Source organism: Megascapheus bottae, chromosome 32, assembly GCF_031878675.1.
Source record: "Megascapheus bottae isolate mThoBot1 chromosome 32, mThoBot2.hap1, whole genome shotgun sequence".
NCBI lineage: Eukaryota > Metazoa > Chordata > Mammalia > Rodentia > Geomyidae > Megascapheus > Megascapheus bottae.
This window is the reverse complement of record NC_143540.1, coordinates 8,916,108-8,931,993: the sequence shown is the minus strand read 5'-3', so window position 1 is coordinate 8,931,993 and position 15,886 is coordinate 8,916,108. Positions and strand designations below refer to the sequence as shown.

General features: G+C 46.2%; 1 protein-coding gene across 2 annotated transcripts; it reads right to left on the bottom strand.

Moving 5' to 3' along the window:
* Positions 1-5,800: 5,800 nt before the first annotated feature.
* On the bottom strand, positions 5,801-14,187 carry Mobp (myelin associated oligodendrocyte basic protein). Of its 2 annotated transcripts, XM_090323106.1 has the most exons (7): positions 14,113-14,187; positions 11,963-12,027; positions 11,302-11,511; positions 10,075-10,464; positions 7,446-7,653; positions 6,484-6,563; positions 5,801-6,126 (listed from the first exon to the last, which is right to left on the bottom strand). In XM_090323106.1, exons 3-4 carry the CDS (start codon positions 11,505-11,507, stop codon positions 10,203-10,205), a joined length of 468 nt encoding a protein of 155 aa, XP_090179232.1. In that variant the 5' UTR covers positions 11,508-11,511; positions 11,963-12,027; positions 14,113-14,187; the 3' UTR covers positions 5,801-6,126; positions 6,484-6,563; positions 7,446-7,653; positions 10,075-10,202. The 2 variants fall into 2 exon arrangements, with proteins under 2 accessions (XP_090179232.1, XP_090179233.1); XM_090323107.1 differs by lacking the exon at positions 10,075-10,464.
* Positions 14,188-15,886: the final 1,699 nt, after the last annotated feature.

The window sequence follows — 15,886 nt, the reverse complement described above, 5'->3', positions numbered from 1 at the left end:
GCCACCTGCCGAGCCCGGAGCACGGCCAATCACGGCGCGCCTGGGGCGTGGCTGCCTCGGCACAACCAATCACCAGCGCGCCCGGGGCGGAGGGGGCGGGGACGGCGCGTGTGGGGGCGGGGCGGCGGCGCGTGCCGGGCGCCTGGCCGGAGCGGTGGCGCGCTACTGCGCCTGCGCCGGGACTATAGCTCTATCTATCTATCTAATCTATCTATCTATCTATCTATCTATCTATCTATCTATCTATCTATCTATCTATCTATCTATCTATCTATCTATCTATCTATCTATCATCTATCTATCTATCATCTATCTGTCTGTCTGTCCTTTTTTAATCCCTCCATCCCCATGGGGCGCTCTGGGCGGGGCCTTGGAAAGGGGAGGGACGTTGGTAGTGGGCGGGGCTACTAGGAAGGGCGTGGCCGGGAGGCTGAGGGCGTTAATGGTGACCTGGTGGATTAAAGGGAGCCGTGGCAAGGGGCGGAGAGAGCAGACAGGGCGGGGCCTGGGGGAAGGGGCGGGGCATGTGTGGTGGGCGTGGCTGCTGGGAAGGGCGTGGGGTGAGGTGATGGTGGGGACCTGAAGATGAACTAAAGAGGGCGTGGCAGTGGGAGGGGCGATCGGAGGGGGCGTGGCCACATCGCTGGGGGCGGTTGTGGGTGGGGCCGTTGGTAACGAGGAGGGGCGGGACCAGAGCTTGGGTTGCAGGGGGTTAACACACCCCCCCCAAAAGGTGCAGTGTGAGGCTCATTCCCCAAATCTAGATGCCAGTCCCTCCTCCTTCCTCCCTGGCCCCTCAGGTCATCCCTGATGGCTTGCCTCTCTGAGCCTTGGAGATCTATTAACCTATAACTATGTAACATCATTATAGTGTGTACTATCCCATAATATATATGATAGAACCTATACTATGTAATACATATCATACTATATAGTATATATATATAACATACTATATAGTGTATATAATGCATAATACATATAATCATAAAATATACATATGGAATATATAGTTATATATTCTATATATACTGTAATACCATATATACATATATTCTATATTGTATAGAATTCTAGATCTATAGTCTATATTATATAAAATATATATAGTCCCTGCGCTTCTGAATTTATTATCACAAGCCAAAGTCCTAAATGTTTTCTGAAGGAAGCCTTGCTTTTTTTTTTCAGCCCTAGAACGAGTTCATTTTTTTTCCCCACTGTAAATCAAACAAATGGACTCTTGAAACAAACCCGTCAGTGGTCCACACCTGTCATCCCATCTACTCAGGAGGCTGAGATTTGAGGATCTCAGTTCAAAGCCAGCCCGCACAAGAAATTCCATGAGACTTAATTTACAACTAACCAGAAAAGGTGGAAATGGTGCTGTGCTTCAAGTGGTAGAGCTAAGTTATTATTTCCATCAAATAAGTGTTCTGTGCTACCACTTTTGTATCACACATATTTTCTGCATAGGTGCTAATAAGAAAAATGGTTCTAGACGCAGGATGAAGCCAGAGGAACATGTTGAGAAACAGTAGGGATATGAAAACTATGGCATCTGCCAACATTTATTTATACATCTTTACATAAGCCTGGATTATTTCTGAAGGAACATTTCAGTTTGGTTATTGTGGGGGAGTGGATTTCTAGATGAAGAAACCTTAATTTCTTTGTGCTTTTAAGCAGTTTTCTTTTTCATATGTTGCCATTTGCATATATTACTCTTTCTTACTGTTTTTATTATTTTTTATTTTTATTTATTGGTTTATGTGGTAGTTGAGAATCGAATCTCTAGGGCTTCATGCGTGCTAGGCAAACACACTACCACTAAGCCACATTCCACGCCTTCCCCCAACTTTTTAATTTATGTTTATGTTTGCTTTTGTTTTCCTTTTTGTCAGTCCTGGGAATTGAACTCAGAGCCTGAGTGCTGTCCCTGAGCTCTTTTTGCTCAAGGCTGTTTCTACCACTTGAGCCATAGCTCCTCTCCCTGCATTTTGCTGGTTCTTTGGAGATAAGAGCTTCACAGACTTTCTTGCCCAGGCTGGCTTTGAACCGTGATCCCCCAATCTCAGCCTCCTGAGTAGCTAGGATGACAGGTGTGGACCACTGATACCGGATGCAAATATTGCTTTTATATAGGGCTTAATTTTCACAGCCAATAATTTCAGAAGAACCACTGGACATCTATTCCATCTGTGTTTTCAACATTCATAACAAGAAACAATTGTAATGAAAGCTGGGGGCTGGCCGCTCACACCTCTAACCCAAGCCACAGCTCAGGAGGCTGTAACAGGAGGATCGCGGTTCAAAGCCAGCCCAGCCAGAAGTATACATGAGATTCTTACAGCCAGCAAACTAACAAAAGAGCCTGCCCAGTAATTAGACAGCACCCAGGCCTTGAGTTCAAGCCCCAGGACCAATCCATACAGAAAACAAATCAATAAAGCCATCATCTAGTTGATCCTCTAGTCTTGTCTTGCTCGCTGACTTTTTTATTAAAGAAAATAATAAAGCCAAGGAGCGGCATCCATTCCATATTGCTTGAGGAAGAAAGAATAATGGGATTTCACTTAAATAAAGAAAAAAAAAGACTCAGTCTATTTCATTCCCTTGAAGAAAATTTGTACAGAAGCACACACACACACACACACACACACACACACACACACGCACACGCACGCACACACAATCTGATTTATTTTTCTTTTGGAGTCAGCTTCCTGTGACCTTTCTCTGTGATGAATAAAAACAGATTCATCAACTGAGGGAAGGGAATTTTTTTCCTTCATTCTGGAAACAAACGCTTGTCTCTATGGTGTGGAGACACTTTCTCATGTTTTTTACTTTTTGCCAGTATTATCGGATGAACGGGGGAAAAAAGATTGACTCACCCTGGCTTTGTGACTCACTGATTTCTTAGAAGGGCACATTAATTGAATCTCAGCTAGTGGTTTGGGGGTGTTTTTTTTTGAGGGGGAGGAATAGGTTTCAGCAGAGGAAAGTGAACAATGAATACAACTGACAGAAGCAGCTCAATCAAGGCTGGTGCCCTACCACTTGAGCCATAGCTCCATTTCCTGCTTTTTGGTGACTCATAAGAGCTAAAAGTCTCATGAACTTTCCTGCCCAGGCTGGCTTCCAACTGTGATCCTCAGATCTCAGCCTCCTGATTAGTTAGGATGGCAGGGCAAGAGCCATGAGAGTCTCACAGACTTCGCTCCCCAGGCTGGCTTTGAACCACCATCCTCTAGATCTCAGCTTCCTAAGGATTGAGAAGGATAGGTGTGAGCCACTGGTGCCTGGCTTGTAATCATGTTTAACTAAGCTGACTTAATTTATATTTTGTGAGACGTTTGAGAGATCTTGAGAATAACGTTAGAAATGATTCTCACTATAATGAGAAATGATTCTCCATCTATAATGAAAGACTCATTGGCCACAGAGGATGGATGATTGCAGAACTGAGCCGAAAATAATGCAGGCCGCCTCACTGTTACCTTGGAGACTTTTGTAATAAATTCACGGTGGCTAAAGAGCTTGAGGATAACAGATTCATATGAAAACAGTTATTAGAAATGGCATGCCACCCTGACACTGGTGGTTCACGCCCATCATTCCAGCTACCCAGAGGCTGAGATCTGAAGGATCACAGTTCAAAGCCAGCCCAGGGCAGGAAAGTCCTTGAGACTGTTATTTCTAGTGAGTCACCACAAAGCTGGAAATGGAGTTATGGCTCAAGTGGTAGAGCACCAGACTTGAGCAAAAGAGGCTCAGGGACAGCAGTCAGGCCCTGAGTTCAAGCCCAGGACCAGCACCAAATCAATCAAGGTAAAACAGGATTCTAAACATACTTCCTCTCCCCGCCAGATTCAAGTAATTTCCAGATGTGTTAGGTCCATCACCAGAGTTCTTTATTTTTATAACAAACAGACAATCCAGTCAATTCTGATTATTTACAGGAATGGGCTAATATCTAACTTGTATTTTTCTCTTGTGGGGGGTTTGGGGGTGGAGTTAATACATGCTCGGCTAACACCTTCTGTCATCATTCCACAGGCACTGTGTAATTTTATTGATTTATTTTCTTTCTAGAACTGAGTATAGAATCTAGCGTGTCTGGGAAGTTTTTCATAGGGGTCAAGTTGGGGTTTGATCAGGAATTGGTTTCTTCAACTGGGCTACCATATGAATTTGCCCCCACTCTCGAAGCTGTAACCCCAAATTCTGTTCTCGTCACCCAAGACTGACCGAGCTTTGATTGATGGAGCCTCCATACGCCTGAGTCCAGTGAAGGCCAACATTTCTAAGCTGAATGTGCTAGGAGTTGAAACTTCCCTGTGTGGTGGTGGTTACCTCAAAAAACTGGGTGCTACTGCATCACCCCTGTTATCCTAGCTACTCCGGAGGCTTAGATCTGGAGGATCATGGTTCAAAGCCAGGCCCTGGAGAGGAAAAGTCCATGAGACACTTGATTAACTACTCAGGAAGAGCCAGAAGGGGTGTTGTGGCTCAATGGGTAGAGAGCCAACTTTGAGCAAAAAAAAAAAAGAGTTCAGGGACAGCGCCCAGGTCCTATGTTCAAGGCCCAAGATTGGCTCCATAAATAATAAATAGATAAATGGATGAATAGACAGACAGAAAGCTAGATGGATGGATAGATAGATAGTTGGATAGACAGACAGACAGACAGACAGACAGGCACCTGGATGGAGAGATAGATAGATATGTAGATAGATAGATAGATAGATAGATAGATAGATAGATAGACAGACAGACAGACAGACAGTCCACAGAGTAATGGAAACACCAACATCGAAAGCAAGACCTGAACTACCATCCTCTCTTTTTTTCTTTTTGCCAGTCCTGGGCTTGAGCTCAGGGCCTGAGCACTGTCCTTGGGCTTTCCTCAAGGCTAGTGCTCTACCCTGAGCCACCACATCACTTCTGGCTTTTTCTATGTATGTGGTACCGAGGAATCGAACCTGGGTCTTCGTGCATGCTAGCCAGGCACTCCACTAGGCCAAACTCCCGGCCCCCATCTTCTCTTTTCATCTGTTGGCCATTTCTCTTCATCTTACCACCCCCCACCACACACACACACACACACACACACACACACACACACACACACACACGCCTTGAACACCACCACCAATGGCTTCTGAGACTAGGGCCAGGTCTGGCAATGGCCTTCTAGAACCTTCTATGACCTATGAGCTGCCTGGTGCTTGATCAAGTCAGCCCCTACAAACCAACACAGGGACTATCTCCTCCTGTCCACTTTCACACGCCTCCACATCCTCCCTGCAACTTGACGTCTGCTAACTGTGTTCTCTGCTCCTGCCAAGGAGTTTAGTGGTGGAGTGCTTGCCTAGCATGCACGAAGCCCCGGGTTCAATTCCTCAGTACCACATCCACAGAGAAAGCTGGAAGTGGCACTGTGGCTCAAGTGGTAGAGTGCTAGCCTTGAGCAAAAGAAGCAGAGATAACGCTCAGGCCCTGAGTTCTAAGCCCCAGGACTGGCCAAAAAAAAAAAATTATACACAGGGACATTGAGTTGTATTGAACACTCACTGTCTTTATCTGCTTTTTATATTCATTGTTTTCTGTCTTCCTCCTTTTCCTTCCATTTTTTGCAAATGCAAGCCATAATAACATTGAAGATAGGTAGGTAGGAGGTAGGTAGATAGATAGATAGATAGATAGATAGATAGATAGATAGATAGATGATAGCTAGCTATGATAGCTAGAGAGATAGATAGATAGATAGATAGATAGATAGATATGCAGGCAGATAGATACATAGGCAGATATCCAAATCTAAAAGTGTAAGTTTTTCCAAGATGAATTTTTTGAAATCATACTGGTGTGATTAGAGGTTATATAATTTTCTACTCTGCTAGTAACCCCTCCCCCATTAGAACCCCAGGTTATTATCTAGAAATTCTCATCAGGAATGTAGGAGTATTTCTTCTCACATCCTTGCAAATACTCGAGCATTTTTTTAAATTTGGTTCATTAACTTTTTGGTTTGGTTTTGTGGTGGGTTTTTTTGTTTTGTTTTGTTTTGGGGGGCTTTTTTTTTTTTGCACGTAAATCTTCAGAATTGAAGCAACTTCAGTCCTGAACAGAATAGAAAGAAAGAAATTTCCACTTAGTAAAAATGGTGGTGAAAGTCCAGGACCTCAAAGACAAAAAGACAAAAATATTTAACAATAAATAAAATAAAGGGCTGGGAATGTGGCTCAAGTTACAGAGCGCTTGCCTACATGCATAAAGCCTTGGGTTCAATTCCTCAGAACCACATACACAGAAAAAGCCACAAGTGGCACTGTGGCTCAAGTGGCAGAGTCCTAGCCTTAAGCAAATAAAGAAGCTCAGGGGCAGTACCCGGCCCTGAGTTCAAGTCCCAGGACTGGCAAACAATAAATAACCCAATAAACAAACAATAACATAAAAGGGGAAATGTAATTTACTTACAATAGACATACAAGACAATTGACAGCAGATTTCTCATTGACAATTATAGCAGGAGATGAGTAGGTGGTATTTTCACAGTGCTGAAGGAGGAAATTATTGTCAACATAGAATTCCATGTGCTATGCAATACCTCCGCTAAGCATCCATGTATCCTAACTAGCCTCCCTACCACATTAAGCTACTCGGGAGGCTGAGCTCTAAAAAGTCACAGTTCAAAGCCAGCCGGGGCTCCAAATAATCAAAGGCAAAAAGCTGGAGGCCTCCTTGGTGGAAAAGCTAAGTGAGGGTGAGAGATCCTACTCAGGAGGCTGAGATCAAGAGGATAGTGGTTTGAAGCCAGCCCAGGCAGAAAAGTCATGAGAGTCTGATTTTGAATTCACCAGCAAAAAAGCTAGAAATGGATGGATGGCTGGAGTGGGACAGCACCAGCCTTGAAGCGAAAAAGTCTAGCAAGATTACAAAGCCCTGCGTTTATGTCTCAGTTACTTGTGAAACAAGCACACACACACACACACACACACACACACACACACACACACACACACACACACACACACACACACACGGTGGTCATACTGGGTAGGGAATCCCAATCAGAATGAGCCAATCACCAATCCTAGACTCACAGTCCTGGGATGAACCAATCACAGCCTCACAGTCCTGGGATGGACCAATCACAGCCTCACAGTCTTAGGGGTGGATCAATTATAGCCTCACAGTCCTGGGATGGACCAATCACAGCCTCACAGTCCTGGGATGGACCAATCACAGCCTCACAGTCCTGGGATGGACCAGTCACAGCCTCACAGTCCTGGGATGGACCAGTCACAGCCTCACAGTCCTGGGATGGACCAGTCACAGCCTCACAGTCTTGGGAATGGACCAATCACAGCCTCACAGTTCTGGGATGGACCAGTCACAGCCTCACAGTCTTAGGGGTGGACCAGCTCCCTAGTTCTCACCTCCAGGCAGGCTGCCCTGAGGTTCCCACACGACGGGTACCAGTGGCCACATCAGCTGGTGTCCGTCCCTGCCTCATTCTCGAAGCCAGAAGACTCCTCCGAGAGCAGATGGGCTGAGAGGCGGGGATCCCCGAGGCTGAAGCCATCCACGCACTAGAAATGGCTCTGTCACTTCCTTCTGGGAGCTGCCTTGCTTCTGCGTCTCAATCTGGTTTACAAAGAGCACAAGGAATAGTCAGCAAACTAGCCAGCGAGACACAAGCTCCCTGCACGCCCTCCATCGAATTGTGGGGTGCTAAGACACCCATATGCAAACGTGTGGACAGAAGTATGGAAGCTTCAAGGAAGAACTCAAATAGTGTCATTCCTCAGAAAGTACAGTCCACACTTTGTGGAAATGGAGGTGGGATAGCCTAGCACCAGTGGCTCACGCCTGTCATCCTAGCTACTCAGGAGGCTGAGATCTGAGGAGCATGGTTCAAAGCCAGCCTGGGTAGAAAAGTCCTTGAGACTTTTATCACCCATGAACCCCCAGAAAAACAAAAGTGGTGCTGTGGCTCAAGTGGTAGCGTGATAGCCTTGAGCTAAAGAGCTCAGGGACAGGCCCAGGCCCTGAGTTCAAACCCCAGAATGGACACACACACACACACACACACAAAACATGATGTAGAATTTTTTTGCCAGTCCTGGGGCTTGAACTCAGAGCCTGGGTGTTGTCCTTGGGCTTTCCTCAAGGCTAGTGCTCTACCACTTGAGCCACAGCACCATTTCCGGCTTTTTCTGTGTATGGTGCACTCTACCACTAGGCCAAACTCCTGGCCCCTTGGTCACAAATTTATAACATGACCGCCCATACTCTCTGTTCAGATGTGCGTGCATTCACGCCTTCATTTTCGTGTCAGTATTGGGGCTTGAACTCAAGGCCTCATGTTCTCCTTTGCCTTTCTTTTTTCTCAAGGCTGGAGCTCTATCAGTTGAGCCACAGCACCACTTCTGGTTTTCTTGTTGGTTCATTAGAGATAAGAGTCTGATAAACTTTCCTACCCAGACTGGTTTTGAACCTTGATCCTTCAGATCTAAGCCTCCGGAGTAGCTAGGATGACAGGTGAGAGCCACCAGAGACCAAGATAAATATCTTAAAAAGATATTAGGACCCAGGCCCTAAGTTCAAGCTCCAGGGTCAACACCAAAAATAAATAAATAAATAATAAATAAATAAATAACGTTTAAGGGTTCAGAGCAAAACATCATTTCACATCACACAAAACAGTTACACAGATTCAAAATGACTCTAGCTCAAGATAGCATAAGTTTCCACCATTCTACCCCCCAAAAAACAAGCTGTGATATCAGATGAATATACAAGAACCAATATATTGTATGCATTAGCAATGAATAATTTGGGTTTGACATTGGAAAAGGTCATGTTTAGTGGCACCAAAATATACACTTGAACAAAATGTCATAAGGGCTATACTTGAGAAAGGATTGCAAACAAAAATCATGCCATGATCAAGGACCAAAAGACAGGATTTTTACAGCTCTTTCTCAGTCGATAAAGCCCTTTCACCACAATCCCAGAAAGTCTATTTGTAGAACTTGCTCTAGTAAAATATCTCCATGAAACCCAGGCACTGGTGGATCAGGTCTGGCATCCCAGCTACTCAGGAGGCTGAATTCTGGAGAATCACAGCTCAAAGCCAGTCCCCAAGGAGGGGACAGTCAGTGAAATTCTCATCTCCAGTGAACCACCAGAAAACCGGAAGTGATGCCATATATATGACTCAAAATAATACAGTGCTGCAGCCTTGAGCACAAAGAGCTGAGGGACAGCGCCCAGGCCCCCAGTTCAATCGACCAAAAAAATAAAATAAAATATATATATATATGAGATATGAGGAGAGAGGCCGGTAAGGTGTTTTGAATGACTGAATAAAGAGAGGGATGGATGGATAGATGGATGGATGGATGGATGGATGGGTGGATGGATGTGTGGATATGTGAGGGGATGGGTGGATGTATAGGTGGATGGATGTGTGGATGTGTGGGTGGATGGGTGAGTAGATAGGTGGGTGGATGGGTGGATGGATGGGTGGATGTGGGTGGATGGGTGGATGGATGAGTGGATGTGGGTGGATGGATGGATGGGTGGGTGGATGAATGGATGGGTGGATGGATGGGTGGATGGATGGGTGGATGGGTGGATGGGTGGGTAGATGGGTGGATGGGTGGATGGGTGGATGGGTGGGTAGATGGGTGGATTATCTTGCCACTGAGCTTAACATCTGGGATGGTGGGTGGTGGATGGTGGGGGGGGGATAGGAAAGCGAAGGGAGGAATTAATGGCAGCCCTTCTCCCTCTTCTCATGCACCCGGATCCCCAATCCTCCCCTCTCTTTGAGGTACAGATATCCATTTCTTCAAAGCTGTCACATGGCCTGGCAGGTCACTGGGTCATCTCCAGCCCAGCCTGGAGCGTGACCCTTGATGGCACAGGGTGAAAACACAGAAGCCACGCCGAGGGTTTGGTGACAACAGAGGGGGTTTAATGCAGGGCTTGAATCACACAGACAGGCAGAGGGAAGAGGTGTAACCCCCCGACCAGTCCACCCAGGGCACGGCTACTAACCTTAGAGCTGAGGGTGTGTGTGTGTGTGTGTGTGTGTGTGTGTGTGTGTGTGTGTGTGTGTGTGTGTGTGTGTGTGTGTGTGTGTGTGTGTGTGTATGTAGTGGGGCACACAAGCAAGCAGGGCATGATCAGAATCTCGAGGCTTTGTTAGGAGAGGCCCCACGGCCGGGACCTGACCCCCGGAGGGGACTTCTGCGTGGGGATGGTTGCTGGACTTTCTGTCGGGGTCGCTGCTTGGCCGCCGGTGGTGGTGGTGGTGATCGAACCTCTGGACGGGGCCTGGGTTGTCGCTCCGCCCTCGGAGGCGACCGTGGCTTGGTGGGTGCTCTGATCACTGCGGGGGGCGTCGCTGGCCGGGGCTGGGGTCTCTGAGGGGACTTGGCACGGCGTCTGCAGAGCCAAAGGACACCGCAGGCTCGCGGCAAGGCCAGGGGCAGGTAGCTGACAGCCTGTCCATTGGCCCAGCCCTTCAAGGAGGCTGAAGTGTGGAGGATCGCGCTTGGAGGCCAGCACCAGGCAGGGAGGGAGGTCTGTGAGACTCCTGAACTCCAAGGAATCATTCCCCAAGACCCTGAAGTGGGGCTGAGGCTCCATGTGGTAGAGCAGAAGAGCTCAGGGACAGCCCCTGGGGCCCTGAGTTCAAACCCCACCACTGACAGAAGGTAGAAAAGGAAAGGAAGGGAAGGGAAATGAAGGAAGGAGGGAAGGAAGAAGGACAGAAAGAAAGAGGAAGGGAGGGAGGGGAAGGAAGGAACTGGAGGCTACAGCTGGGGTCCCCTCCTTTGCTACAAAAGCCCTGGAATCAGAACAGAAAGCCCTACTGCTCTCCTTTTTCTTTTCTTCTTTGTCCTTCTTGTACCAGTCCTGGGGGACTTGAACTCAGTACCTGGGCACAGAGTTTTCTCAAAGCTAGAGCTCTACCACTTGGGCCACAGCACCACTTCAGGCTTTTTCTATGTCTGTGGGAACCAAGGAATGGAACCCGGGTCTTGATGCATGCTAGCCGAGCACTCTACCCCTAGGCCAGACTCCCAGCTCTGTCTTTTCTTCACTCCATTTCCCCACCCCTCTCCATGTGTCTGTCACATCAGAGACCCCGATGGGCAGAGAAGGGCCTGGATTGTGCTCAGGCCCAGTTGCAGCCTGGCAAGGTGTGCTGACAAGACTGACAGCTTGGGGAGGGGCTGTGGGGGGGGGAGGGATGGGAAGAGGGGGGGAGACGCTCACCTGGTCTTCTGACAGGCGCAGCAAATCCAGTCCTCCTCCTTCTTCTGGTAGAAGCAGCCGCTCTTGCAGATGCTGTATTTGCGATCCACAATCTCTCGCTTGGAGTTGAGGAAAGTAAAGGGCGGGCAGCAGTGGATACTGAAATGCTCCGAGAACTTCTGGTTCTTTGACAGCCGGGGGCCTTCTTTGGCCATTTTCTGACTCATCTCACTGGGAAGGGTTGAGGAGACAGACAGACAGACAGACAGAGACACAGAGAGAGATGGGAGAGAGAAACTGGCTTGCTTTGGTATTCACTGCCTTAAAATCAATGTTCTCTTAAGGCTGGGTGTTTGGCCTAGTGGTAGAGTGCTTGTCTAGTATTCACGAAGACCAGGGTTCGATTCCTCAGTAGCACATGCATTTAAAAAAAAAAAAAAAAAGCCAGACGTGGTACTGTCGCCCAAGTGCCCACGCCCCGAGTTCAAGCCCCAGGATTTGGCAATAAACAAACAAATAATAGACACAAGGGAAGAGTGGAAAGACCCCATTTCAAGCTCTAGTAGCAGCACACACACACATGCAATTTTGTAAATCTCATGGAAAGTAATGCCACTTGGCCTTAACTACTGCCTGCCCCAATGGAGACGCAGATGCAGCTGGCAGAGGGAGTCAAAGGTACCTGAGTTTTCTTCCATCCACATTGAGAGGTTAGATCTGGACAAGGACCATTTGCTGCTCTCTTTCCTGAGATCAAGGCAGCAAAATAGAGTCTGGTTAATTACCGCTGTGTCTACTCAAATTAATCATTCCTTCAAAGCTGGATTCCTGTGGCGCATGCCTGGCATCTCAGCTACTCACGAGGCTGAGATCTGGAGGACTGAGGTTCAAAGCCAGCCTGGGCAGGCAAGCCCACGAGACTCTCAACTCCAACGAACCACCAGAACACCGGAAGTGGCGCCATATATATGGCTCAAAGTAATAGAGCACTAGCCTTGAGCACAAAGAGCTCAGGGACAGTGTCCAGGCCCTGAGTTCAAGCCCCAGGAGTGGCACAAAACTAAAACAACAAGAAAAAAAAACCCTCTAGTATTCACACAAAACAAAACAATAATAAAAATTTTTAAGTGATGCAATCATGTCTTATTTCAGTAAGACATGGAAAGCACAACTCTCATGCCTGGGTGAATTACTTTTTCTTGCACTGTTGGCCAATTTCTGTGCAAACACACACACACACACACACACACACACACACACACACATACATACATATATTTTTTTTCAGACTTCAGAGTGGAATCAAAATTGTAATTAATATTTTTGCAGTTTCTTTTTGTCTGTTTATCTTCAGTCTCAGCCTCCTGAGTAGCTAGGGTTATAGACTCAAACCACTGGTTCTCCAACTTGAAGTTATGATTAAAAATAAATATATAGGGGCCGGGAGTTTGGCCTAGTGGTAGAGTGCTTGCCTAGCATGCACGAAGACCCGGGTTCAATTCCTCGGTACCACATACATAGAAAAAAAGCCAGAAGTGGTGCTGAGGCTCAAGTGGTAGAGCTCTAGCCTTGAGAAAGTCCAAGGTCAGTGCTCAGGCCCTGAGCTCAAACCCAGGACTGGCAATAAATAAATAAATAAATATACTATATATACAGATATATCTCTTTTTTTTACCAGTCTTAAGCTTGATCTCAGGGCCTGAGCACTGTCCTTGGGTTTTTCTCAAGGCTAGTGCTCTATCATTTGAGCCACAGCACCACTGCCAGCTTTTTCTATGTATGTGGTACCAAAAAATCGAATGCAGGGCTTCATGCATGCTAGGCAAGCACTCTACCACTAGGCCATGCTCTCAGCCCGCCCCCTCACACACACACTCTCATTTGCAAAGATTTAAGGCACAATGTTTTGTTGTATGTATGAATGTATGTATGTACGGTGCCATTCTGGGGCTTGAACTCTGGGCCTGGGCACTGTCTCTGAACTCCATTTTGCACAAGACTAGCCCTCTAGGCTTTTGCTGTGATTCACTGGAGATCAGAGTCTCACAGACTTTTCTGGCTGGGTTGAATTCGAACCTCCATCCTTTTTTTTTTTTTTCCTTTCAAATGCTAGTCACTATGAGATAAATACTATTGGGAATGGCAAGTTTATATACTCAGATTCAAGGATGAATTTACACCTGCACAAATTATTAATCTGTTCCTCTCCAAAACCTGTAGCCAAGCCAGACACCAATGGCTCACGCCTGTCATGCTAGCTACTCAGGAGGCTGAGATCTGAGGATCATGGTTCAAAGCCAGCCCAGGAAAGAGAGTCCCGTGAGATTTGTCTCCAATGAACGACGGAAAAAGTAAAAACCAAAACCAGAAATGGAGCTATGGCTCAAGTGGTAGAGAGTCCAGGCTTGAGTATAAAAACTCAGGTACTGCACCCAGGCTGTGAGTTCTTGCCCCAGGACAGGCATCAAAACTTAAAAGAAAACAGCAACAACAAAAAGAAAACATTCGTCTTTTTATTCATAGTACTCAATCTAAATTCATTCCCTTGTTTCTTGACAACCCTATCCTCCCCCCTATAAAAAAGAAAAATCTCCCCATAATTTCTAAGAGTTCCAAAGAGTAGAAAGATTTCCAGAGAGGTCATGGTTAGGGCTTGCTCAGATAAATTCAACCCTTACAAAAACTCAGTGAAATCGTCAGTTTCCAGAAATAAAGAAAAACTATCATCCCATTTTTGTGGGGTTTTTTTTGTGAAGGATGAGATAAAATAATAATAATAATAATAATAATAAATACAAGCTTTAAATTCAATTCAATCAGGCATCGTCTTACCTATGGATAGTGGTGAGGGCTCTGTCTCTGCCAGTTCTCTGAGAGTCGAGGCCAGCCCGAATTGTGCAGAATATTATATATACATTCATATAAGGGACACATTTTTATATCTGAGTGTCTCCCACACACACAAAGAACGAATTTAGTCACAGGCCCCCACCCCAACCAAAATGGATCTCACCACAAAAGCTTACACAGAGATGATTAAACATAGAAGAAGAGAAAAAAAAGAACGGGAGGGGGAGAAAAAAGCCACACAAAGTTTCAACAAAAGCCTAAAGAGAGGTGGGGGGGGGGAAATAACCAAAAACAAAACACACACACACACACATACACAAAGGCTAAAGAAAGCAGAAAACAAAGAGTGACACACATCAGATACAAAGGCCAAACAAAGCCCAGAACAAAGACACAAGACAAAGAGTAAAAGGAAAAGGGAACAAAGGCTAAACTGAGTCACAGGCCTGTGTATGGGAACACACACACACACACACACACACACACACACACACACACACACAAGAAACAAGACTGAGGGATGAAAAAAGAAAAAGAAAAGAAGTATACTCATTATCTGACTTAGAAAAGTATATTTCAAAATTATATTAAAAGAAAAGGGGCTGTGCGCTGGTGTCTCACGCCTGTCATGCCAGCTCTCCAGGAAGCTGAGATCTGGAGGATGCCAGTTCAAAGCCAGTCTAGGCAAGAAAGTCTGTGAGACTGTGTAAAAAGCCAGAAGTGGCACTGGGGCTCAAGTGGTAAAGCGCCAGTCTGAAGCAAAATCAAAGGTAGGGACGATGCCCAGGGTCTGAATTCAAGCCCCAGATTTGACCAAAATTAAAAAGCAGAAAGGAATAAAAAAGAAAATAATAAAAAGGAGCAAAGACAAATAATAGGCCAGAGATTTTTCAAAGACAATGCAGTTTTTGCCGGATTAAATCTGAAAACTGACTCTTGTCATATAAATACATCTAAAAACTTGTTCGTTGATTCTTGTTGTTGTTGTATTTGGTGGTGGTGGTTTTTGTTTTGCTAGTCCTAGGGCTTGAACTCAGGGACTGGGCACTGCTCCCAAGTCTCTTTGGCTCAAGGCTGGCGCTCAACCACTTGAGCCACATTTTCACCTCTGCTTTTCTGAGGGTTCACTGGAGATAAAAGTCTTGTGTGGTTTTCCTGCCCTGGGCTGGCTTTGAACCGTGATCCTCAGATCTCAGCTTCCTGAGGGGCTGGGATGACAGATGTGAGCCACTGGGGCCTGGAAGCGTTTTGATTCTAATGACTGGGCTGAGATATGCAAGGAAAGAAAGTAGGACCTGACATGAATGGAAATCATCTTTTTGGAGATCTGGAGGATTGGCAGTTCAAAGCCAGCCTGGGCCAGAAAATCTGCAAGATTTCTAGATAGCTAGCAAAGAGCCAGAATTACAAGAGTAACTCGAGTGGTACGACTTCTGTCCCCTGCAGAAAAGGTGAGGCACAGAGCCTAGGCCCTGAGTTCAAGTGCCAGTATTGATAGAGAAGAAGAGAGGAGGAGGAGGAGGAGGAGGAGGGGGAGAAGAAACTTGGAACAAATTATTGCAATAATAAGCACACATGCACATTTGTCAGTCCTGGGACTTGAACTCAGGGCCTGAGCACCGTCTTTGGATTTTCTCAAGGCTTAGAGCTCTACCACTTGAGCCACAGCACCACTTCCGGCTTTTTCTGTGTATGTGGTACCGAGGAATCGAACCCCGGTCTTCGTGCATGCTAGGTAAGCACTTTACCACTAGGC

Bases quoted from the DNA above. Each gene is read 5' to 3' on its own strand.
- Mobp (XM_090323106.1), bottom strand. From the start codon at position 11,507: ATGAGTCAGAAAATGGCCAAAGAAGGCCCCCGGCTGTCAAAGAACCAG. The intron at 10,465-11,301 runs GTGAGCGTCTCC...TTGGCTCTGCAG, and splicing joins TGCGCCTGTCAGAAGACCAG to ACGCCGTGCCAAGTCCCCTC.